The sequence below is a fragment of the Trachypithecus francoisi genome, unplaced genomic scaffold (assembly GCF_009764315.1).
Source record: "Trachypithecus francoisi isolate TF-2019V2 unplaced genomic scaffold, Tfra_2.0 Lachesis_group20, whole genome shotgun sequence".
Taxonomy (NCBI): Eukaryota; Metazoa; Chordata; class Mammalia; order Primates; family Cercopithecidae; genus Trachypithecus; species Trachypithecus francoisi.
In genome coordinates this window covers 6360277-6383531 of record NW_022681466.1, presented here as the reverse complement: position 1 = coordinate 6383531, position 23255 = coordinate 6360277, and the positions used below count along the sequence as shown (strand labels likewise).

The window sequence follows — 23255 nt, the reverse complement described above, 5'->3', positions numbered from 1 at the left end:
GGCCAGATCTCAGCTCACTGCAAGCTCCACCTCCCGGGTTCACGCCATTCTCCTGCCTCAGCCTCCCGAGTAGCTAGGACTACAGGCACCCGCCACCTCGCCCGGCTAATTTTTTTTGTGTTTTTTAGTAGAGACGGGGTTTCACCGTGTTAGCCAGGATGGTCTCGATCTCCTGACCTCGTGATCCGCCCGTCTCGGCCTCCCAAAGTGCTGGGATTACAGGCTTGAGCCACCACACCCGGCCAATTTTGTATTTTTTAATAGAGATGGGGTTTCTCCACGTTGGTCACGCTGGTTTCGAACTCCCGACCTCAGGTGATCCACCTGCCTCGGCCTCCCAAAGTGCTATTACAGGGGTGAGCCACCGTGCCCGGCCAAATTTCCATTTTATTTTATTTATTTATTTATTTTTTGAGATGGAGTCTGGCTGTGTCACCCAGGCTGGAGTGCAGTGGCGCGATCTCGGCTCACTGCAAGCTCTGCCTCCCGGGTTCATGCCATTCTCCCGCCTCAGCCTCCGAGTAGCTGGGACTACAGGCGCCCGCCACCACGCCCGGCTAATTTTTTGTATTTTTAGTAGAGACGGGGTTTCACCATGTTAGCCAAGATGGTCTCGATCTCCTGACCTAGTGATCCGCCCGTCTCGGCCTCCCAAAGTGCTGGGATTACAGGCTTGAGCCACCGTGCCCAGCCCAAATCTCCATTTTAATAATCTCAATGTCTTCCCACTGTTCTCAGGTCCCAGGAGTAAGGACTGCACCCGGCAGTCCCCACATCTGTGATGCCTCAGTGTCCACTGCTGTCCTTTCTCCACTACCAGTTAACAACTGCTGTGGTCTCTCACATCCTGACGGATGCACCCACATATCCCATTCACTAAGCTGTATGAGTCCATTTTGTCTCCCTATCTTAAAGTGCTGTCCGGAAGGGACTAACACCTTCTGAGGATCCCACGCCCTGCCTGATGCTGAAGTGATCAATACTTGTTTGTTGGCTGTCACCAAATGTTTCTCACTCATCCTCTTCCTTGTACCTAGTCACTCACTCCCCTCCAGAAAGACTTGTCCCTTAAAAACCATCTCACGGCCGGGGATAGTGGCTCATGCCTGTAATCCCAGCACTTTGGGAGGCCAAGACGGGAGGATCACCTGAGGTCAGGAGTTCGAGACCAGCCTGGCCAACACAGCAAAATACTGTCTCTACTAAAAATACAAAAATTAGCCAGGCTGGGGGAGAATTGCTTGAACCCGGGAGGCAGAGGTTGCAGTGAGCCGAGATCGCAACACTGCACTCCAGCCTGGGCGATAGAGTGAGACTCCATCTCGGGAGAAAAAAAAAAAACAAACATCTCACACTCCTCCCCTTGTCTCTTTCCAGCTCTCTGGTGGGCAGCCCATCTGTCCCACCTTCTGTTTCTCTGCATTCTCTGGGTCTTTTCAGATTCAGTAAAATGAAAGAGAGGAGGGAGAAGGTCCAATACCCACTTTGGCGGTTTCAGTAGCAGGAGAAACGGACTTGGCTAGCTGACCGGTGGGAAAGGTAGTTATCTCCTGAGACCCGTGAGAGAACCATCCAAAGGAAGTGACAGTGGGAACCGGAAAACTACAGTAATGGAAAACACCAGAGTTCTTGAGATTCAGAAGTTTGTTTCATATCTTTATTCACAAAAAAAAGTCACAGCATTTCAGACTATTCAAACACACAAACAGGAACAGAGGGTGCCCACCAGTGACAGCCTCGTCCCTAAGGTCTGGATCAAAGGCCACGCTGGAGGGTGGGGCGTCCTCTCGGGCCTCCTCTCTCAGCATCCCGTGGCTCCCTGCCCCCGGCCTCACTGACACCCCCAAGAGCAGTTACAACTGTGCAGAAACAAAGCCACTTTACAGGAGGCTGGGCCCCACCTCATTGCCATGGAAAAAGGCCAGATTCTGAGGAAAAGACAGAATCAGTGCTACTGTGTCATCAGCTGGGGGATGCTGGGCACTCCTGGGCCTGGCTGGCATCACCTGTGTCCCAGACCCAGGGCAGAGAAAAAGACAGGACCCTCCCCACTTGGCAGTCCTGGGCAGCAGACAGTGTGGGTCACTGGTCACGTGACAGCTCCAAACTGACACGCAGACCTCTCTGACGTGATCAGCCAGACACTCGGAGGGCACAAGGCTTTCGAGCAAGAACACCAGCCTGGTTCCTAAAGGGGGTGGGTGAACAACGCTCCCAGAAATCTTAAGAAACCAGAGTCCTAGAGCATTGGAACAATACAGGTGTCACTGGGTTGCAGCGAGGAGGGAAACTTGGTGAACACCAGCCCTCCGAGAGGGCGGAAATACCACTCCTGTCTATTTCTCGGAGCACGTGCCTCGGGGCTCAGAAGCAGTCTTTTCATGAGGGCCACGGTGGAATCTAAGAGGAATGAAGGAAACGGCGCCCTCAGGAGGTGCTCCACATTGGTGTCTGCCCCCCACCCCCCCGGCCTCCTTGCTGAACCTGGCGAGAAAGCTGGGGTTGGTCTAGGAGCCCCAGCCCACGCTGATCAGGCATGCCCCAGGAAAGCAGACAGGGACAAGCGCCTCAACAAGATTGGGCACGAGGCCGCAAACCAAGCTGCTTTTCCTCTGTCAGTCTGACATTACTCACTGGACCTGGCCAAGGAGCGCCTCTTCCAAAGTCTTCCATCCTACCTGGCTCAGAGCAGTCCTTCCCGTGATCACTACTTTCCTTGGCTACATCTTTGTTTTTTTTTTTCTCTGAAAGATGTAACTGGATGGATGCCTGTGACTGTTGAAGGGGTGGCTGTTTTTACTGAGGATGGCAGTTCATCTAACATTTTACAGCTGTAAAATGTGGCATGTAGATGTGCAGACGTTGATGCGTCAGCAGAAACCCCTGTATACCAGGTTCTATGCTATGCTACAGACACAGAGAAACAAGGAGAGTGAGGGTCCTAGGGAAAAGTTAAGCCATCTGGGCATGGTCAGTTCAGAAGCTCAAAAGACATTTGGCAGAGTCTGTAGTCATTTCCAGAAATTACTACCCAGACACACCTTGGCAAGCAGGTGAGCTGTGGAGCACAGAGGACATCACCTCTGAAGGTGCCCAGGAGCACCTGGCTCGAGGAGGCTTTCATAGGAGCAGTCCCCAGAGCCCCTTCCCCTTCTCCATGCCATCTGCCATACTACTGAAAGTTATCAGGGACGGACAGGGTCCCCTGGCTCCACCGCATTCCATGACTGCTCAGCGAGACCCACGTGCTCGGAGAGAAAGTGTGGACACAAGCTCTGTGGACGCAGCCCGAAAGAGGGTGCTGCCGCATCTGGATCCTCGCCAGCATGGCACTCCAGAAAAGAAAGTAATGGCGGGGCTGGGGGGTTGGTCAGAGACACAGGCGGTCCCCAGGCTGCCTAGTACATACATACACAGCACTGGGGACAGTACAGAGGGAAGCAGGTCCGCCAAGGTTAGAAACCAAGCGACACAAATATTGCACATTCAGTCAAGGCATTTCCAAGAGACAGTCATGGAAGTAACTCTCTCTTTAAGACACAACAACATAACACGTTTGGCAACTTTCAAAGAAACAGCCTTCCCCACTCCAAGCCCTCAAAGGGTCCATAAGTGCCTTCATCTTTGGTCCAGTTGAAAAAGCCAGGGAAGGAAGACAGGGTCAACGGGGAGTAAGAAGAGGCTGCAGGCACAGTTCCACCAGCTCCCTACAGCTCCCACTTGTCTGACTCAGTGCAGCACGCTGCCTGTCTCAAACCTCCTCTTGGAGGGAAAGCAAGCTCTCCAGAGGGTCCCGGCTGCTGGAGAAAACTTAGGCAAAGCTGCATGTGGTGGCAGCCGGGAGCCCCAAATCCAGACCAATGATCACCAACCTCCAACCACAACAAAGGACACTCGATCCCTCCTTTCCTTGGAGGCTCTATTCATGGGAATGTGGGGTACTCTGGCAACTCTGTTTTACCTTAAACCTCAATTCCACAAACTGCAGCTAGAACCCTTTGCATGTGCTGAAGGTCTCTGAAGGTGCATAGGAGGGACGGTGTTCCGAAGTAGCTAATAACATCCAATGTGGCACACATAGGGTGAAACCATGGCATGGCACAGGAACAATCCTCTTTGCTCCAGCTTCCTTAAAGTACAGGCCATTTCCGAGGAGCTAGGCCTTCCGGCCTCATCGCCCAGATTCCCAAAAGGCTCCCACTGGGAACCCAGCCCAGTTGCTATTGTCAAGATCTGTTCTAATACTGGCTAAGCAAATGAAAGCAGGTTTCTGAAAAGGTATATTCTGCAGCCAGGAGTCGCATCTGTCTTCAGAGTCCTGTGGGTGGGGAGGGAGTTCCTTTAGTTTTGACCAGAACACTTCTTCACAGGAGGCCAGGCTCAGCTGTGCTTTGCAGTGGCTCGGTCACTGGACAGGAGCGAGGTTTCACTTCACAGAGGGGCTCTGCTGACTGCTCTCCTGAAGGTCTGGAGTTTTGGGGTCTTAGTTTACATCCGCGATCCTCTCTCCTGAAGAATCTGAAAGTTGGAGATGGGGGAGACGCTGAGGCTGACGGAAAGAGAGAGGCGTCAGGGGATGCTTTCCACTGGACCCGATGAGTGGCATGATGGTCCTGTCATCCCAGAAAGCAGGCAGGGGTGCAGCCTCAGCCTCACCTGCAGTGCTGCTGGTGTGAAGCACTCTCTTGCTGGACACAGCGGGGTCTAAAGCGTATGTGCTGTCGGACCAAAGCTTTGCCAACTGAAAGGAAGTGGTTCCAGCTTACCTGGTATCCACGATTTAGAAGCTGTGTGTGTGTAGGAGGTGTGAGGAGGGTGCACAGTGGAGGGAAAAGAAACACCGTCAAAGAATTTTCCAGGAACTTAAGGGAGGTAAAAGTCATGAAGATAAAAAAACACCCTTTCTCCTGAGGCAGTGAAGAAAGAACAGTTTTTTTTTTTTTTTTTTTGAGACGGAGTCTCGCTCTGTCGCCCAGGCTGGAGTGCAGTGGCCTGATCTCAGCTCACTGCAAGCTCCGCCTCCTGGGTTCACGCTATTCTCCTGCCTCAGCCTTCGGAGTAGCTGGGACTACAGGCGCCCGCCACCTCGCCCGGCTAGTTTTTTTGTATTTTTTAGTAGAGACGGGGTTTCACCGTGTTAGCCAGGATGGTCTCGATCTCCTGACCTCGTGATCCGCCTGTCTCGGCTTCCCAAAGTGCTGGGATTACAGGCTTGAGCCACCGTGCCCGGCCGAAAAAAGAACAGTTTTACATCACACACTGGGGCCTATCATGGGGAGGGGGGAGGAGGGAGGGATTGCACTGGGGAGTTATACATGATATAAACGTTATGCACATGTACCCTAGAACTTAAAGTATAATAAAAAAAAAAAAAAAAAAAGAACAGTTTTAAAGAACAAAGGCAAAATACTTTCCAAGTCTGAGTTCAGAAATCCTACCCTGTAGTAATTAGTGGCAACCAGCTTTTCTTTTTCATTGATTCAGCAGAGGATGGAGAAAGTCTACCCTTTTCAGGTTCATATTTCCAACTAAACAAACACCTGTCAGTGCTCCGTAAATCCCAACTGAAATTACAACAGTCAAAAAGAACAAAACGAGGGGAAAATGCAACGCTGGCTCTAGAAGGCCAGGGAAGAAGTGAGGAGCAAGAGTTCAGGAAAAGCCCACGGAGGGGGTGCGAACAAGCAAGCCAGAGGCAACTGCCCGGGGGAGGGGCTCCTTACCTTTGCCTTTTCGCTCGGCTCTATGACGATGCCGTTGGTAGAATTATTTAGTTCTCTGGAGACAACACAGAGGAATTCTGCCTGATCCTCATTGCCGTAGTTATAGGAAGATCCAATGCTGATGAGCTGATGAACCAAGAATACAGTGAACATTCACATGGCGACCTTAACATACGAAAGTGCTACACAATCAACCCTCCTCCAACTGAACTTTTGTTTTACTTCTCAAAGGTTTATCCTTTATGGGTTCTCAAAGGTTTAACTCTTTATGAGTTCTCTGCAACTACCAAAGCCCCAGGGGAGAAATGGGCCTGTTCTTCATCTGGGCGTCATCAGTGAGGCCTCCCCAGGAGGAAAAGTATGAGCTCCACTGTTCCCTCACCCAAGCTCTGAAGTCCCCCCACAGTCAGTGGCAGGATTAACACGCCCACGCCCCCTCGAGCACACCCAGGGGAGACAGAACACATCTGTGAACAAAACGGACACTTGCTTCAGTCACACACAGAGCTGGCTCCTCTATCAGCAGAAGCCCTAGACAGAAGACAGGAGGCTCTGGAAAGCACCAAGTCAATCACTGATCCGCTACTGGAAGTCATACGCTGCTGGTACTTTTTATTTCCAGACATGGTCTAGCTCTGTCACCCAAGCTGGAGTGCAGTGGTGCAATCACAATCAAGGCTCACTGCAGCCTCCACCTCCTGAGCTCAAGTGATCCTCCCACGTCAGCCTCCTGAGTAGCTGGGACTACAGGTGTGTGCCACCATGCCTGGCTAATTCTTTTATTTTTGATAGAGAAGTGGGGTCTCACTATGTTGCCCAGGCTGGTCTCCAAACTCCAGGACTCCAGCGATCCTCCCACCATGGCCTCCTAAAGTGCCAACATTACAGGTGTGAACCACTGTGCCCAACATGCTGGTACTTTCAACTTTTTTGGAGTATAGAATTCAGAATTTAATTCTAAAGAGGAAATACACATGCAGGGGAGCAGCTCAGGCAGAGGGTGAGGGCATCCCAGTGAGCAGGCGAGGCCTCATGTGGGCGACATGGCTGACTGCAGTAGGATGGGGCTGGGGGTGCCTCCGGCCGCCTGAAACTAACTTCCTCATCCAGAAGGGAGGCAATGAGAACACCCTCCATCTTCCCACAGAATAGTAATAAGATGAGAAATGCAGTAAGATGAGAAATGCAACAAGAAAGTATTCATAGGCCGGGTGCGGTGGCTCAAGCCTGTAATCCCAGCACTTTGGGAGGCCGAGGCGGGCGGATCACGAGGTCAGGAGTTCGGGACCCTCCTGGCTAACACGGTGAAACCCCGTCTCTACTAAAAAAATACAAAAAACTAGCCGGGCGCAGTGGCGGGCGCCTGTAGTCCCAGCTACTCGGAAGCTGAGGCGGGAGAATGGCGGGAACCCGGGAGGCGGAGCTTGCAGTGAGCCGAGATCGCGCCACTGCACTCCAGCCTGGGCGACACAGCGAGACTCCGTCTCAAAAAAAAAAAAAAAAAAAAAGAAAGCATTCATTTTAGTTTCACAAAGAATACATTAAAAAAATCCTTTGCTTAATAGCACATATTAGGAAAAATATTTCTGGGGTAGAGGGCATTAAACTCTTGGCAACGTTTTACAACCCATGCCCAGTAAGAACCAGGCTGACAGACACAGGCAGAGTGGATTCTGTGGTGGAAGCTAAGTGTGAGGAATAATCACCACGGGCTCTGAAGACAGAGACAGCTTTGCACTTGGTCTGTGAGATAGTAGCATTAATGCAAAGTGTGAGTTTTCTTCTAGAAGGTAAGCGTCTGGTGAGACAGCTGTTGACCTCTTAAAACTCTACATGTAAGTAGGCATAATCCATATAAAATCATATTTACTCTGTTCTCTCTGGCCTTCCTGGGTTTTGAAGGCAACAGGCAATTTAACAAGTCTGCCATCTACTGGAGGAAAACAGTGCAGCTCCGACTGTCCTAGCTGTGTTTTGATAGCTCAATCGTCAGCCCGAGGCGGAGAGAAGTGGGGAAACCGCGGCACCACACTTCCCATGGCGCCTGATCCTTCCTAGCACAGCTGTTCACCAAGTTCTTCGTGGTGGATTACACAGACATTCAGAAGCAACAAGTTTTGACCCGGGGAAAAGAAATGGAAGGATTGTTGTCGAACCCCAGTCCCCTTTAGGGACTCATTCTACAATCTCTGTGAGGGAACAAAAACCAAAGGCTTTGAGGCACTTCAAGCCTAAATCGCTCATGGACTCCCCTGAAAAGTCTGGGCGTGAAGCTAAGACATGATGCTCCTCTGTTCCCCCAGCTCCTCACATACCACTAGGGCAGCAGTGGCCACCAAATGGCTCTTTGCCCATGTTTTGGAACAGGATCCCACCTGGCCCTACCCATCTCCCAGGGTTATTAATTGGCCATCTACAGTGATTGTTTGAAGAGCTGCAGACCCCTTGAACGGGACCTGGGATTGCTGCTCTGTAAGAGATGTACCTGTTCGAATTTCCAGCCGTCAGACATCGTGGACACCATCTGCGTGAGCTCTTCTTCCTGACACTGCAGGACTCTGTACACGTGCTTCACGGGGCCCTGCAATGACCAGGCGCAGACTGAGAACAGCACCAAGGACACCACAGTTTGCAGCTGCCCCAAGGAGGCTCGTCAAATGAATAAACACTGAAAAGGAGTTTGCTTGGAAATCTTTTCTTGGCAGCCACCCACTATCTCCTTTTACCAATAGTACTGTGGCGTTTTTTTCCCTTCTCTTTAAAAAATGTTTTTCTTTTTAAAAGGCCACAAGCCAGCATACTGTGGCTTTTCAATAAAAACATATCCAAGGAATGAAAGATAAAAAGGTACAATAATTCTGAACTTCAGAGGTATGAATGATTGAGCAACTATGCCGACAAACTTAGATTTAATCCATTTCCCCAAGTAAAAATAAGGTAAAATTATTTATTATGATTATTTTTTAAAACACAGTCCCACTCTGTCACCCAGGATGGAGTGCAGTGGCGCGATCTCGGCTCACTCCAACTCCGCCTCCCGGGTTCAAGCGATACTCTTGCCTCAGTCTCCTGAATAGCTGGGATTACAGGTGCCCACCACCACGCCTGGCTAATTTTTGTATTTTTAGTAGAGACGGGGATTCACCATGTTGGCCAGGCTGGTCTTGAACTCCTGGCCTCATGATGCACCTGCCTTGGCCTCCCAAAGTGCTGAGATTACAGGCATGAGCCACCGCACCCAGCCTTATTATTATTTTTGAGACGGAGTCTCACTCTGTTGCCCAGTCTGCAGTGCAATGCCACGATCTCGGCTTACTGCAGTCTTCACCTCCTGGGTTCAGGCAATTCTCCTGCCTCAGCCTCCCGAGTAGCTGGGATTACAGGCATGTGCCACTACGCCCAGCTAATTATTGTATTTCTTTTTTCCTTTTTTTTTTTTGAGACAGTCTTTCTCTGTTGTCCAGGTTGGAGTGCAGTGGTGCCATCTCAGCTCACTGCAATCTCTGCCTCCTGGGTTCAAGCGATTCTCTTGCTTCAGCCACCCAAGTAGTTGGGATTACAGGTGCCCACCACCACGCTTAGCTAATTTTTGTATTTTTAGTAGAGACGGAGTTTCACCATGTTGGCCAGGCTGGTCTCGAACTCCTGACCTCAGGTGATCTGGCCTTGGGCTCCCAAAGCTGGGATTACAGGCATGAGCCACCGTGCCCAGCCAATTTTTTGTATTTTTAGTGGAGATGGGGTTTTGCCATGTTGGCCAGGCTGGTCGTGAACTTCTGACCTGAGGCGATCCACCCATGTCGGCCTCCCAAAGTGCTGGGATTACAGGTATGAGCCACCGCACCCAGCTGACAATGCTGTATTTTTTCTAAAAGAGGTATAATTATCACCAGGCGCAGTGGCTCACGCCTATAATCCCAGCACTTTGGGAGACAGAGGTGGGCGGATCACTTGAGGTTCAGAGTTCCGAGACCAGCCTGGCCAACATGGTGAATCCCCATCTCTACTAAAAACACAAAAAATGGCCGGGCGCGGTGGCTCAAGCCTGTAATCCCAGCACTTTGGGAGGCCGAGACGGGCGGATCATGAGGTCAGGAGATCGAGACAATCCTGGCTAACACGGTGAAACCCCGTCTCTACTAAAAAATACAAAAAACTAGCCGGGCGAGGTGGTGGGCACCTGTAGTCCCAGCTACTCCGGAGGCTGAGGCAGGAGAATGGCGTAAACCCGGGAGGCGGAGCTTGCAGTGAGCTGAGATCCGGGCACTGCACTCCAGCCTGGGCGACAGAGCGAGACTCCGTCTCAAAAAAAAAAAAAAAAAAAAAAACCACAAAAAATTAGCCGGGTGAGGTGACGCGCGCCTGTAATCCCAGCTACTCAGGAGGCCGACGCGGGAGAATTGCTTGAACCTGGAGGCAGAGGTTGTGGTGAGCTGAGACCGGCTATTGCACTCCAGCCTAAGCGACAGAGCAAGAAAAAAAAAAAAGAGGTATAACTATCATTAACCAAAGTACTAAGGATTTTAAAGATTTCCTTCCATATTACATACAGGACATATCCTCTGAAGATTTTAATTGGTTCTAACCACATATTTTAGAAACCAATTGTGTAAGTACAAAATTTATATTATCACAAAAGATCTGTGATGTTGGCAACATCTGTCCAAGTCCCAGGTATTTAAGATGCCATTATATTGCCTCTTTTTCCTCTCTTCCAAAGTAAACCACTTGTGCTCTCAAATGCACCAAGATCAATCACCTACAAAAAATACTATTATAAGAAATAGGAGGCCGGGTGCGGCGGCTCACACCTGTAACCCTAGCACTTTGGGAGGCCGAGACGGGTGGATCACTAGGTCAGGAGATTGAGACCATCCTGGCTAACACAGTGAAACCCCATCTCTACTAAAAGTACAAAAAGTTAGCTGCGTGTGGTGGCGGGCGCCTATAGTCCCAGGAAGCTGAGGCAGGAGAATGGCATGAACCCAGGAGGCGGAGCTTGCAGTGAGCCGAGATTGTGCCACTGTACTCCAGTCTGGGTGACACAGCAAGACTTCATCTCAAAAAAATAAATAAATAAAATAAAATAGGCCGGGCGCGGTGGCTCAAGCCTGTAATCCCAGCACTTTGGGAGGCCGAGACAGGCGGATCACGAGGTCAGGAGATCGAGACCATCCTGGCTAACACGGTGAAACCCCGTCTCTACTAAAAATACAAAAAACTAGCGGGCGACGTGGCGGGCGCCTGTAGTCCCAGCTACTCGGGAGGCTGAGGCAGGAGAATGGCGTAAACCCGGGAGGCGGAGCTTGCAGTGAGCTGAGATCTGGCCACTGCACTCCAGCCTGGGCGACAGAGCGAGACTCCGCCTCAAAAAAAAAAAAAAAAAATAAATAAATAAATAAAATAAATAAAATAAATAGGAGTCTGGGTATGGTGGCTCACGCCTGTCATCCCAGCATTTTGGGAGGCTGAGGCAGGTGGATCACCTGAAGGCACGAGTTTGAGGCCAGCGTGGCCAACATGGGGAAACCCACCTCTTTTTTTTTTTTTTTTTTTGAGATGGAGTCTTGCTCTGTCGCCCAGGCTGGAGTGCAGTGGCCGGATCTCGGCTCACTGCAAGCTCCGCCTCCCAGGTTCACGCCATTCTCCTGTCTCAGCCTCCCGAGTAGCTGGGACTACAGGCGGCCGCCACCATGCCCAGCTAATTTTTTTGTATTTTTTAGTAGAGACGGGGTTTCACCGTGTTAGCCAGGATGGTCTCGATCTCCTGACCTAGTGATCCGCCCGTCTCGGCCTCCCAAAGTGCTGGGATTACAGGCTTGAGCCACCGCGCCCGTCCGTGGGGAAACCCCATCTCTACTAAAAATACAAAAATTAGCTGGGCATGGTGGTGCACGCCTGTAATCTAGCTACTCGGGAGGCTGAGGCAGGAGAATCGCTGGAACCCAGGAGGCAGAGGTTGCAGTGAGCCGATATCGCACCACTGCGCTCCAGCCTGGTCAACACAGCGAGACTCTAAGGAAAGTAGTTAGGCGGCAGCCACTAAGAGCTAAGAGGTCATGAAACCGAAGGTCGGGCTGAGGCCCGCATCTTGGGCTCGGCTTGAACGCTGCCTGTGTGAGGGCTATGGGTAAGCTCAAGGAGGTAACAGGTTTGAAAATCCACACACAAAAAAATAAAGAAAAATACAAAATGAAACAAAATGAAAATTCACACATGGCCAACTTCATCTTAGAGTCATGTACAACAAGTACAAAAGAGGGTGTCTCTGAATAACATCAAATCCATTTTTCAGTTTCACTACATAACAAGGACAGATGGAAAGATGGAAAGACAGTTAACATCAAAAAGGTCTTGACGTTCCTAGAACAAAAAAGTTTCCAAAGGGGTATAAATCCACAAGCCTTCAGAATCTAGAAGACTAATTAATTTAATTGTGGTCATCAAACAGAAATCTTATAATGCTCTCTAGGAATTAGCTAATGACGAAGAAGGGAGAATGCTCAGGTACCATGACTTGAATCATTTCAAATTACATAATTCATGGTACCATCAAAATCTATAGTAAGCAATCACTTTTTTTAGAATGTGGGAAATTGAGGCTAAGGCTAGATTACCAAAATGTCTAAACTATTAAATATCGACAACAGTGAAAGACACCATGTCAACCTAAGATAGCATAGAGATTGGTGATCCTGGATCACATTTCAAGTGGTAATCTGCAAACCAACTACAAAGCCACCTTTGAACATCAAAAAGGAGCCTTTCATCTGTTCCTTTTTTTCACCTGCTAGATGGAAGAAAACTAAATGAATCAACTCTTCACCTTTGCAAACTGCTGGAGATAAAGTGGATAAAAGAGTTAATTTTTCATCATTAGTGTCAGTTATTCATCCAAATATTCCATTTAGACCCAGAAAATTTTTTTTCTTTGAGATGGACTCTCCCTCTGTTGCCCAGGCTGGGGTGCAGTGATGCCATCTCAGCTCACTGCAACCTCCGCTATCTCAGTTCAAGTGATTCTCCTGCCTCAGCCTCCCGAGTAGCTGGGATTACAGACACCAGCTACCGCACCCAGCCAACTTTCGTGTTTTTAGTAGACAGGGTTTCTTTTTTTTTATTTTTTATTTATTTATTTTTTGAGACGGAGTCTCGCTCTGCCGCCCAGGCTGGAGTGCAGTGGCCAGATCTCAGCTCACTGCAAGCTCCGCCTCCCGGGTTCACGCCATTCTCCTGCCTCAGCCTCCCGAGTAGCTGGGACTACAGGCGCCCACCACCTCGCCCGGCTAGTTTTTTGTATTTTTTTAGTAGAGACAGGGTTTCACCGTATTAGCCAGGATGGTCTCGATCTCCTGACCTCGTGATCCGCCCGCCTCGGCCTCCCAAAGTGCTGGGATTATAGGCTTGAGCCACTGCGCCCGGCCTCTTTTTTTTTAAAGACAGAGTTTCGTTCTTGTTGCCCAGGCTGGAGTGCAATGGCGTGATCTCGACTCACTGCAACCTCCTCCTACAAGGTTCAAGTGATTCTCCTGTCTCAGCCTCTTGATAGCTGGGATTACAGGCATATGCCACCACCCCGGCTAACTTTGTATTTTTAGTAGAGATGGCGTTTCTCCATGTTTGTCAGGCTGGTCTTGAACTCCTGACCTCAGGTGATCCACCCACCTCAGCCTCCCAAAGTGCTGGGATTACAGGCGTGAGCCACTGTGCCTAGCCAGTAGACAGGGTTTCATCATGTTGGTCAGGCTGGTCTTGAACTCCTGACCTCAAGTGATCTGTCCTCTTCAGCCTCCCCAGAGTGCTGGGATTACAGGCATGAGCCACCATGCCTGACCTAGAGCCAGAAAACTTTGATATATGAAGTCTAACAGAGAAAGAGCAAGGCATTATTTTTTACTTTTAAAAGTAAAAGCGGTGGCTCACGCCTGTAATCCCAGCACTTTGGGAGGCCGAGGCGGGCGGATCACAAGGTCAGGAGATAGAGACCACGGTGAAACCCTGTCTCTACTAAAAATACAAAAAAATGTTAGCCGGGCGCCGTGGCGGGCGCCTGTAGTCCCAGCTACTCGGGAGGCTGAGGCAGGAGAATGGCGGGAACCCGGGAGGCGGAGCTTGCAGTGAGCTGAGATAGCGCCACCGCACTCCAGCCTGGTGGACAGAGCAAGACTTCGTCTCAAAAAAAAAAAAAAAAAGTAAACTTATGCCAGGCACGGTGGCTCATGTCTGTAATCCCAGCACTTGGGAGGCCGAGGCGGGCGGATCACAAGGTCAGGAGATAGAGACCACGGTGAAACCCTGTCTCTACTAAAAATACAAAAAAATGTTAGCCGGGCGCCGTGGCGGGCGCCTGTAGTCCCAGCTACTCGGGAGGCTGAGGCAGGAGAATGGCGGGAACCCGGAGGCGGAGCTTGCAGTGAGCTGAGATAGCGCCACCGCACTCCAGCCTGGTGGACAGAGCAAGACTTCGTCTCAAAAAAAAAAAAAAAAAGTAAACTTATGCCAGGCACGGTGGCTCATGTCTGTAATCCCAGCACTTTGGGAGGCCAAGGCAAGTGGATCACTTGAGGCCAGAAGTTCAAGATCAGCCTGGCCAATATGGAGAAACCCATCTCTACTAAAAATACAAAAATTAGCCAGGCGTTGTGGCACACACCTGTAATCCCAGCTACTCAGGTGGCTGAGGTATGAGAATCACTTGAACCTGGGAGGCAGAGTTTGCAGTGAGCCAAGATCATGCCACTGCACTCCAGCCTGGGTGACAGAGCGAGACTATCTCAAAAAAAAAAGAAAAAAGAATAATTTTCCTGCCTTCTTAATGGCAGGAAAATTCTGTGCTGCAGTAGATTATATCTAAAGCATCTACCACCAGTATCTGATGGGAAAAGAGGCAATTATGCTACAAGACAGGTAGTCACGGTGGAGCACAACTCTGCCCTCTTACTGTTAACTCTGTAGTCGCAGTTTCTTCAAACAGTTTAATCGCATGAAAGAGAGGGTCTTGGCCGGGCGCGGTGGCTCAAGCCTGTAATCCCAGCACTTTGGGAGGCCGAGACGGGCGGATCACTAGGTCAGGAGATCGAGACCATCCTGGCTAACACGGTGAAACCCCGTCTCTAGTAAAAAAATACAAAAAATTAGCCGGGCAAGATGGCGGGCGCCTGTAGTCCCAGCTACTCGGGAGGCTGAGGCGAGAGAATGGCGTAAAAACCCAGGAGGCGGAGCTTGCAGTGAGCTGAGATCCGGCCACTGCACTCCAGCCTGGGCGACAGAGCGAGACTCCGTCTCAAAAAAAAAAAAAAAAAAAAAAAAAAAAAAAAAAAAAAAAAGAAAGAGAGGGTCTATTTTCCTGTAGACTTCAAGCTGCTGCTTCTGTTTTTTTTGAGACGGAGTCTCTCTTGTTGCCCAGGCTGGAGAGCACTGGCGTGATCTCGGCTCACTGCAAGCCTGCCTCCCGGGTTCAAGCGATTCTCATGCCTCAGCCTCCCAAGTAGCTGGGACGACAGGCGCCCGCCACCCACGCCCAGCTAATTTTTTTGTATTTTTAGTAGAGACAGGGTTTCACCGTGTTAGCCAGGATGGTCTCGATCTTCTGACCTCGTGATCCGCCCATCTTGGCCTCCCAAAGTGTTGGGATTACAGGTGTGAGCCACCGCGCCCGGCCAACTTCAAGCTTCTTGAGGGCAAGGACTTTCAATTACTTACAGGATCCCAAGGGTCAAAGAGAAGCTATTATGGCCATTCAAACACATGACAAACATATGACGAACAGCAGGATGTGAAATAGATGTGCCCTAACATCTTTCTTTCCTCTAACTAAGTGGGCAAATTCCCTTTCACTCTTGTTACTGTATCTGAGTTAGTATGAGAATCAAGGCCAGGTGTAGTAGCTCACACCTGTAATTCCAGAACTTTGGGAGGATGAGGTGGGCGGATTGCTTGAGTTCAGGAGTTTGAGACCAGCCTGGCCAACAAGGCTTGTTTCTACCCAAAACGTAAAAAAAATAGCCAGGTGTGGTGGCTTGCACCTATAGTCCCAGCTACTCGGGAGGCTGAGGTAGGAAAATCACCTGAGCCTGGGAAGTCAAGGCTGTAGTGAGCTTTGATCACTGTACTCCAACCTGGGCAACGAGAGTGAGACCTTGTCCCCCCTCTACCCGCCATCATAAAGAGCAGCTTGGGGGCTGGGCGCAGTGGCTCAAGCCTGTAATCCCAGCACTTTGGGAGGCCGAAACGGGTGGATCACGAGGTCAGGAGATCGAGACCATCCTGGCTAACACGGTGAAACCCCGTCTCTACTAAAAAAATACAAAAAACTAGCTGGGCGAGGTGGCGGGCGCCTGTAGTCCCAGCTACTCGGGAGGCTGAGGCAGGAGAATGGCGTGAACCTGGGAGGCGGAGCTTGCAGTGAGCTGAGATCCGGCCACTGCACTCCAGCCTGGGCCACAGGGCGAGACTCCGTCTCAAAAAACAACAACAACAACAAAAAAGAGCAGCTTGATATCATATTCTTAGAAGCATGGTTCAGGCTGGGCGCAGTGGCTCACTCCTGTAATCCCAGCACTTCAAGAGGCCGAGGTGGGTGGATCATGAGGTCAGGAGATCAACACCATCCTAACACGGTGAAACCTCGTCTCTACTAAAAACACAAAAAAATTAGCCGGGCACGGTGGCAGGAGCCTGTAGTCCCAGCTACTCAGGAGGCTGAAGCAGGAGAATGGCCTGAACCCAGGAGGCGGAGCTTGCAGTGAGCCGAGACTGCCCCCCGGTGGACAGAGTGAGACTCCGTCTCAAAAAAAACAAAACAAAACAAAAAAACCATGGTTCACAAGCAGCTGCTAAAGCCTACCCTATGAGACTGGTTTCAAGTGGCTCACAAGAGCTGTATGTGACTCAATCACATGCTAAAGGCTCATATCCATAAAGAGCGGCCAAGCTGGGCACGGTGGCTCAAGCCTGTAATCCCAGGCGGATCACCTGAGGTCGGGAGTTCCAGACCAGTCCAACCAACATGGTGAAATCCCGTCTCTACTAAAAAAAAAAAAAATACAAAAATTGGCCGCACGTGGTGGCCGGCGCCTGTAATCTCAGCTACATGAAAGGCTGAGGCAGGAGAATTGCTTGAACCTGGGAGGTGGAAGTTGCAGTAAGCCGAGATCGCATCACTGCACTCCAGCCTGGGAGACAAAGTGAGACTCCGTCTCAAAAAAAAAAAAAAAGAGCAGCTAACAGGTGGAATCAAGACCTCTATGGTCTTTAGAAGGGAGACATACTCGGGCTGAGAGAACAGGTTTTGGACCTAAAGTGCCCTGGGCACCTCCTCCTGCCATGCGTGAGCAGCAACAATCTTCTCATTCTATTGGGACATAAGCCTATTCTGTTTTCTTTGTGGTTTCTTCTTGTTTTCTCCTGTGCAGTATTGCTGAGTGTGCATTCCCTGCGCTGCAAACGGTGTTCCACACAGACCTCCAGCTCTAAGGGGAAAGGCATCCTTTTCAAATCACAGACCGACCGACAGAGGCCCACTTGAGACATCCCTCCTTAACAGTTCCAAACACATTACTTGTGACGTTCTGTTCTCATTGTCCCGTATCCTTTCCTTAACCAGCCGCACAAGTGACGCGATGTTGTAAAACTCCGCTTCCTCCAGCACACCTGGAACAAGGACCAAACTACAGTCAGATAGGTGCGAGAGTTTGCCAGAAAAACACCAAGGAGAGGCTGAAGGTTACACGCTTGCTAAAAACTGCTTATTTATCTATTTATTTATTTTTTGAGATGGAGTCTTACTCTGTCGCCCAGGCTGGAGTTCAGTGGTGCGTCTTGGCTCATAGCAACCTCCGTCTCCTGGGTTCAAATGGTTCTCTTGCCTCAGTCTCCCGAGTAGCTGGGACTACAGGCATGCACCACCACGCCTGGCTAATGTTTGTATTTCCCCCCCCCCCCACCGGAGACAGAGTTTCACTCTTGTTGCCCAGGTTGGAGTGCAATGGCATGATCTTGGCTCACTGCAACCTCCATCTGCTGGGTTCAAGCGATTCTCCTGCCTCAGCCTCCCGAGTAGCTGGGATTACAGGCGCCTGCCACAACGTCAGGCTAATTTTTTGTATTTTTAGTAGAGACAAGATTTCATCATGTTGGCCAGGCTGGTCTTGAACTCCTGCCCTCACGTGATCCATCTGCCTCAGCCTCCCAAAGTGCTGGGATTACAGGCATGAGCCACCGCTCGTGGCCAATTTTTTTATTTTTAGGAGAGACGGGGTTTTGCCATGTTGGCCAGGCTGGTCTCGAACTCCTGACCTCAAGTGACCTGCCCACCTTGGCTTTCTAAGTGTTGGGATTACAGGCATGAGCCACAGATCCCGGCCTAAAAACTGCATTATTTAAATGCAAATCTAATCTCTCTCCTTCTGCTAGGAAATATCTCTTTGCTATTTTCGGTAAACCCATGACCTTTTCTCCAACATAAATTAGTCAAACGCCAGGGTAGGTTATGCTCACTCCATTTCAACCCTCCTTTCCCTACCTGGCACCTGCCCATTAGCTGTAGGACACTTTTCCCATATGTCACCTAGTTCCTGGAACTAGTCACATTGACACCTCCTGAAGTTGATATTTTTGTCCAATTTGCCCTCAAAAGGACTGGGGGTGGGGAATGGAAGTGTGTGTACAAAGTTATGTGGGCCAAAATTAATAGGATGCCAATCATTTGAACAATATAAAAGGCAACAACTGAAAGACTTGCATGCTAAATGAACTCAAAGACCTTAGGACAACTATGAGATGTGTGATCCTATAGGAACAAATTTGCTATAAAGGCCATGATTAGGATAATTGACAAAACTGCAATATAAGCTGTAGAGAAAAGCATCAATATTAAAGTTCCTGAGTTTGATAACTGTACTGTCTGTGGTTACATAAGAGAATATCCTTGCTCTTGGGAAATATATACAAATATTAAGGGGTGAAATCTGCAATCTATTCTCAAATAGTTCAGAAATAAGAACTGTGGTGGGAGAGGCAAGAGGATGGGGTAGGGAGGGGGGAAGAGAGAATGAAGGACAATGCAAATATGATTAAAAAAAAAAACCGGTTGAGTGTGGTGGCTCACATCTGTAATCCTAGCACTTTGGGAGGCCAAGGTGGGTGGATCACGAGGTCAGGAGTTTGAGACCAGCCTGACCAACATGGTGAAACCCCGTCTCTATTAAAAATAAAAAAATTAGCCAGGCGTGGTGGTGTGCACCTGTAATCCCAGCTACTCGGGAGGCTGAGGCAGGAAAATCGCTTGAACTCAGGAGGCAGAGGTTGCAGTGAGCTGAAATTGTGCCATTGCGCTCCAGCCTGGGCAAGAGGGAGACTCTGTCTGGGAAAAAAAAAAAAAAGGCCAGGTGCAGTGATTCACACCTGTAATCCCAGCACTTTGGGAGGCCGAGGCGGGCGGATCACGAGGTCAGGAGTTTGAGGCCATCCTGGCTAACACGGTGAAATCTCGTCTCTACTAAAAAATACAAAAAAATTGGCCGGGCACGGTAGCTCAAGCCTGTAATCCCAGCACTTTGGGAGGCTGAGACGGGCGGATCATGAGGTCAGGAGATCGAGACCATCCTGGCTAACACGGTGAAACCCCATCTCTACTAAAAAAAAAATACAAAAAACTAGCCGGGCGAGGTGGCAGGCGCCTGTAGTCCCAGCTACTCGGGAGGCTGAGGCAGGAGAATGGCATGAACCCCGGAGGCGGAGCCTGCAGTGAGCTGAGATCCGGCCACTGCACGCCAGCCTGGGCGACAGAGCGAGACTCCGTCTCAAAAAAAAAAAAATACAAAAAATTAGCTGGGTGTTGTGGCGCACGCCTGTAATCCCAGCTACTTGGGAGGCTGAGGCAGGAGAATCTCTTGAACTGGGGAGGCAGAGGTTGCAGTGAGCCAAGATTGTGCCAGTGCACTTCAGCCTGAGCGACAGAGTGAGACTCCGTCTCAAAAAAAAAAAAAAAGAAAAATCTCATGTACCCCATACCCCATAAATATATACACCTACTATGCACCCACAAAAATTAGAAAAAGAAATAAGACTACCCGCGAGTTGATAATTGTTGAAGCTGGATAGTGGATGCATGGAATTCACTGTACTATTCCCACTAGTTTTGTATGTATTTGAAATATTGTTTAAAAAGGACATTTAAAAAAAGAGAGAGCAATTCCTCTTTCTACTGGCTGAAACAGAGGTGTTTTGTAGTCACTTCATTAACTAGTAAAACCATTACAAGCTTTCTTACTCAGAGCCAAAGCTCCCAGATCAGGGTGCCCTGGATTTAGGGACAGTCCCCTTTACAACCGAATGCCTTTAGTGGGACCACGCCAAGCCTTGTAGAAAGTAGACTGGCCCCACTTACAGTCCCAATGCCCTACAAACCAAAAAGATGAGGCAAGTGATGATACACCTGACAATGAACTAGAGAATGAATTAGGTCAGTTGCAAACATTTACAGGGTAGCATGAGGCCAGAGTCTTAAAATAAATGAGGCCAAGCCTTTATTATTTTTGTACTACTGCGAGTTCAAACCAAAATTAAAACTATAAATAACTGAATGTCAGAGATGTCTTGCTTCTTCAGACTACAGACACTCACTGCACACAAATAACTGTAAAAAAAGGATCGTGATGGCCGGGCGCGGTGGCTCACGCCTGTAACCCCAGCACTTTGGGAGGCCGAGGCGGGCGGATCACAAGGTCAGGAGATCAAGACCATCCTGGCTAACACGGTGAAACCCCGCCTCTACTAAAAATACAAAAACTAGCTGGGCGTGGTGGTGGGCACTTGTAGTCCCAGCTACTTGGGAGGCTGAGGCGGGAGAATGGCATGAGCCGGGAGGCGGAGGTTGCAGTCAGCCGAGATCGCGCCACTGCACTCCAGCCTCGACAGAGCGAGACTCCATCTCAAAAAAAAAAAAAAGAAAAAAAAAGGATCATGACAATTCTGGAGATTCGGGAAGAACTCCTGAAGTTATCTGCAAAGCTGAGCTACTTATCTTCCTTCTCACCCAGGAAGCTGAACAAAGCCTAAGGAGGCTTCCTTAACCATGACTCCCTCAGACAAGACTGGTAGTTTCTGCTCAGTTTCATAAACTTGGAACTATACCTACACATGAGTTTGATGAAAATCTCAAACAAAATTTAAATCTGTAAAACAATTTTAAAGATTCTACTTGCATTTTGAAAATCCCCAATGCAAACAGTGCTCTTACCTTCTTCTGCCAACTCCTTAGTAATGATGAGTTTCCCATGGCGGAGGTAGTTTAGGATAGGACCAAAGTAGGTGGGGTCCCTGTCAATCAGATATGCCCCTGTCTCATCCTGCCAACCAAACACAAGGGTATCATTGTGGAGTTTTGAGGAGTATTTTAAACAAAGGCAGGGCAGGGTTTCACCATCTTTGTCAGTGCCCCAAGATAAGAATCCATTTCATCAGCTAAAAAAGACTTTAGTGATAGCAAGTTTTGCTACACATTTGCTTATCATAAACTACTGGTAAGAAAGCTAGCTTTATGTGTCTTGTACATTAAGATCACCTTAGGTAGGGTGTTACAGACAGTCATACTCATTTAAGTGTTTACTTACTTGCTGGGATTCGAAATCTTTGGCTGGACAATAATCACGGTGACAAACATTCTTTTGTAGGGTGTTTGTTATTAAGAAAGGGAGAAAATGCCATAGCTGAGTAACTGAAATATTTGCTTGAGATGGACATTCTGACTTTTCCACTGCCTCTGAACTGCATTCCTAATTCCAAGAAAACCTCTGTGTAGTTGGCAATGCTGCTGAGCTCAAGGCCAACATCAGTGGGAGTCTGCACTGCCAGCTGTAATCTCACACACCCCAGCTCTGTGCCCAGAGGAAGCTTGGTACTGCCAGGACTTGGCTCTGAGCAGCTTTAATCCTACTCATCTTTACAGTAAAAGGAACAAGAAGAAACTGGCTTCTATTACCACAAGGAGGATATAGGGTAGATAAAAATAATCCCTTTATAAGCAAAGGTTTTGAAATCTCTTTAAAGTTAGGGCAGGATAGGTTTCCATCAATCTGAGATTTCTTAGAGGAGAGGAATAAACGAAAACAAATGTTTATGCAACTCCAGCTTTGTTTTGAGGTGACCAGCTGAGTGCTACACGGCATATAAGATAGTGTGAGTTATGGTCAGTGCCTTTAAGTAGCGAACTTAAAGGTGAACACGTAAAGTTAAAAATAAATTGACACAGTTCAAACTAGAAATGGTTGCAGTGTCTTGTCACCTCTCAACCCTTCGATTAGCAGCCATGCATCGTGCCTAAAATTTTCCCGGGAAAATTTTCATTTTCCTTCTGTCTTAGCCTAGATATGCAGCGGCAAACGGTAACGTCTTTCCAAAAAACGCATTTGATCTAAACATGGACCTAAACCAGTGACTGTTACCAGATAAAAGTTCTGCGACCAGGACTATAGGAAAGCAGTGTGATATCACAAGAAGCGCTTCCTGCAGCTGTTGAAGCCCAACTTGGCAGAGGGGTCCGAGAGGGAGTCTGAGAAAGCTACAAGGATGCCTGAGCTCACCCTGACCCAGTTCTGGATGCATCTGGCACCGGCAGTGGGGGGCTGAAGAGGAGCCAGGGAAAACTCATGCATATCTCAGTGGGATGTCAGGGGTAGAGAATATGGAGAAGGGGTGTAGAGTGCGTTCTCGTGGGTGCGGGTGGGCGCAGTGTGGGAAGGAGTCTCGGAGAACGAAGGGCGGGGTCGGGGAGAAAGTCGGAGTATGCCTCAGCATGGGAGAAGGGGAGAGGGAGGTCCCTCTGAGGCCCCTGCGGGTAGTGTGGGAAGCAGGGGGAGGATGGGGGCCCGGCCTCAGCGGGGCTGCCTGTGAGGAGCGTTTCTCAGGACTCTGGGGACTGATCTAGGAGAAACCAGGGGGTCCGAAGGCCCGGGGGCGCGCCCGAGGGCGGGGCACACCTTGTCTGAGTCCAGCTCCGGGTCCTCCTGGCAGCAGAGGCGGCAGAGGAATGACTTGGGCTCGCGGCCTAAGGTCTGTCTGGTGGTCACGAAGTAGGTGCCTCCCACGTTCAGCCTGACCCAGCGGGCCGCGCCGCCGCCCCCTGCCCGCTCGGGTGGTCCGGGACCCGGCTCCAGCGGCTGCGCGATGGCGGCAGCCGGGCGGCCGTGCCCGCGGGGCGTGGGGCCAGCCGGGCGTGGGCTGGGGGGCCCGCGGACTGGGCCACCCCCGTCGCCCAAACCGCTCCCGCCGCCCCCTCCTAGCCCCGCCATCGCCGGGTCCAGCTGTAGTTCCGCCATCTTGGGCCGCCGCCGCCGCCGCCGCTACTGTCCGCGCGCAGCCGGGCCGGCCCATTTCTCGGCAGGGAGAGCCGGGCCGGCCCATCGGCGGGGGTGGGGCAGAGGGGAGAGGGACGGGAGCGCCCCCAACCAGCGCCCGGGGACCCGCGCGGCGGAGGCGCTGTGCCCGCCCCCGGGGCTAGACTTCCGGAACCATCCCTCATCTCTATTGGCT

General features: G+C 50.0%; 1 protein-coding gene across 1 annotated transcript; it reads right to left on the bottom strand.

Moving 5' to 3' along the window:
* Nucleotides 1-1643: 1643 nt before the first annotated feature.
* On the bottom strand, nt 1644-23196 carry KCTD2 (potassium channel tetramerization domain containing 2). Its single transcript, XM_033182110.1, has 6 exons — nt 22703-23196; nt 20965-21073; nt 17284-17375; nt 8209-8304; nt 5724-5849; nt 1644-4518 (listed from the first exon to the last, which is right to left on the bottom strand). The coding sequence occupies exons 1-6, from the start codon at nt 23039-23041 to the stop codon at nt 4489-4491; spliced, it is 792 nt and encodes a 263-aa protein (XP_033038001.1). The 5' UTR covers nt 23042-23196; the 3' UTR covers nt 1644-4488.
* Between the last annotated feature and the right edge of the window lie 59 nt (nt 23197-23255).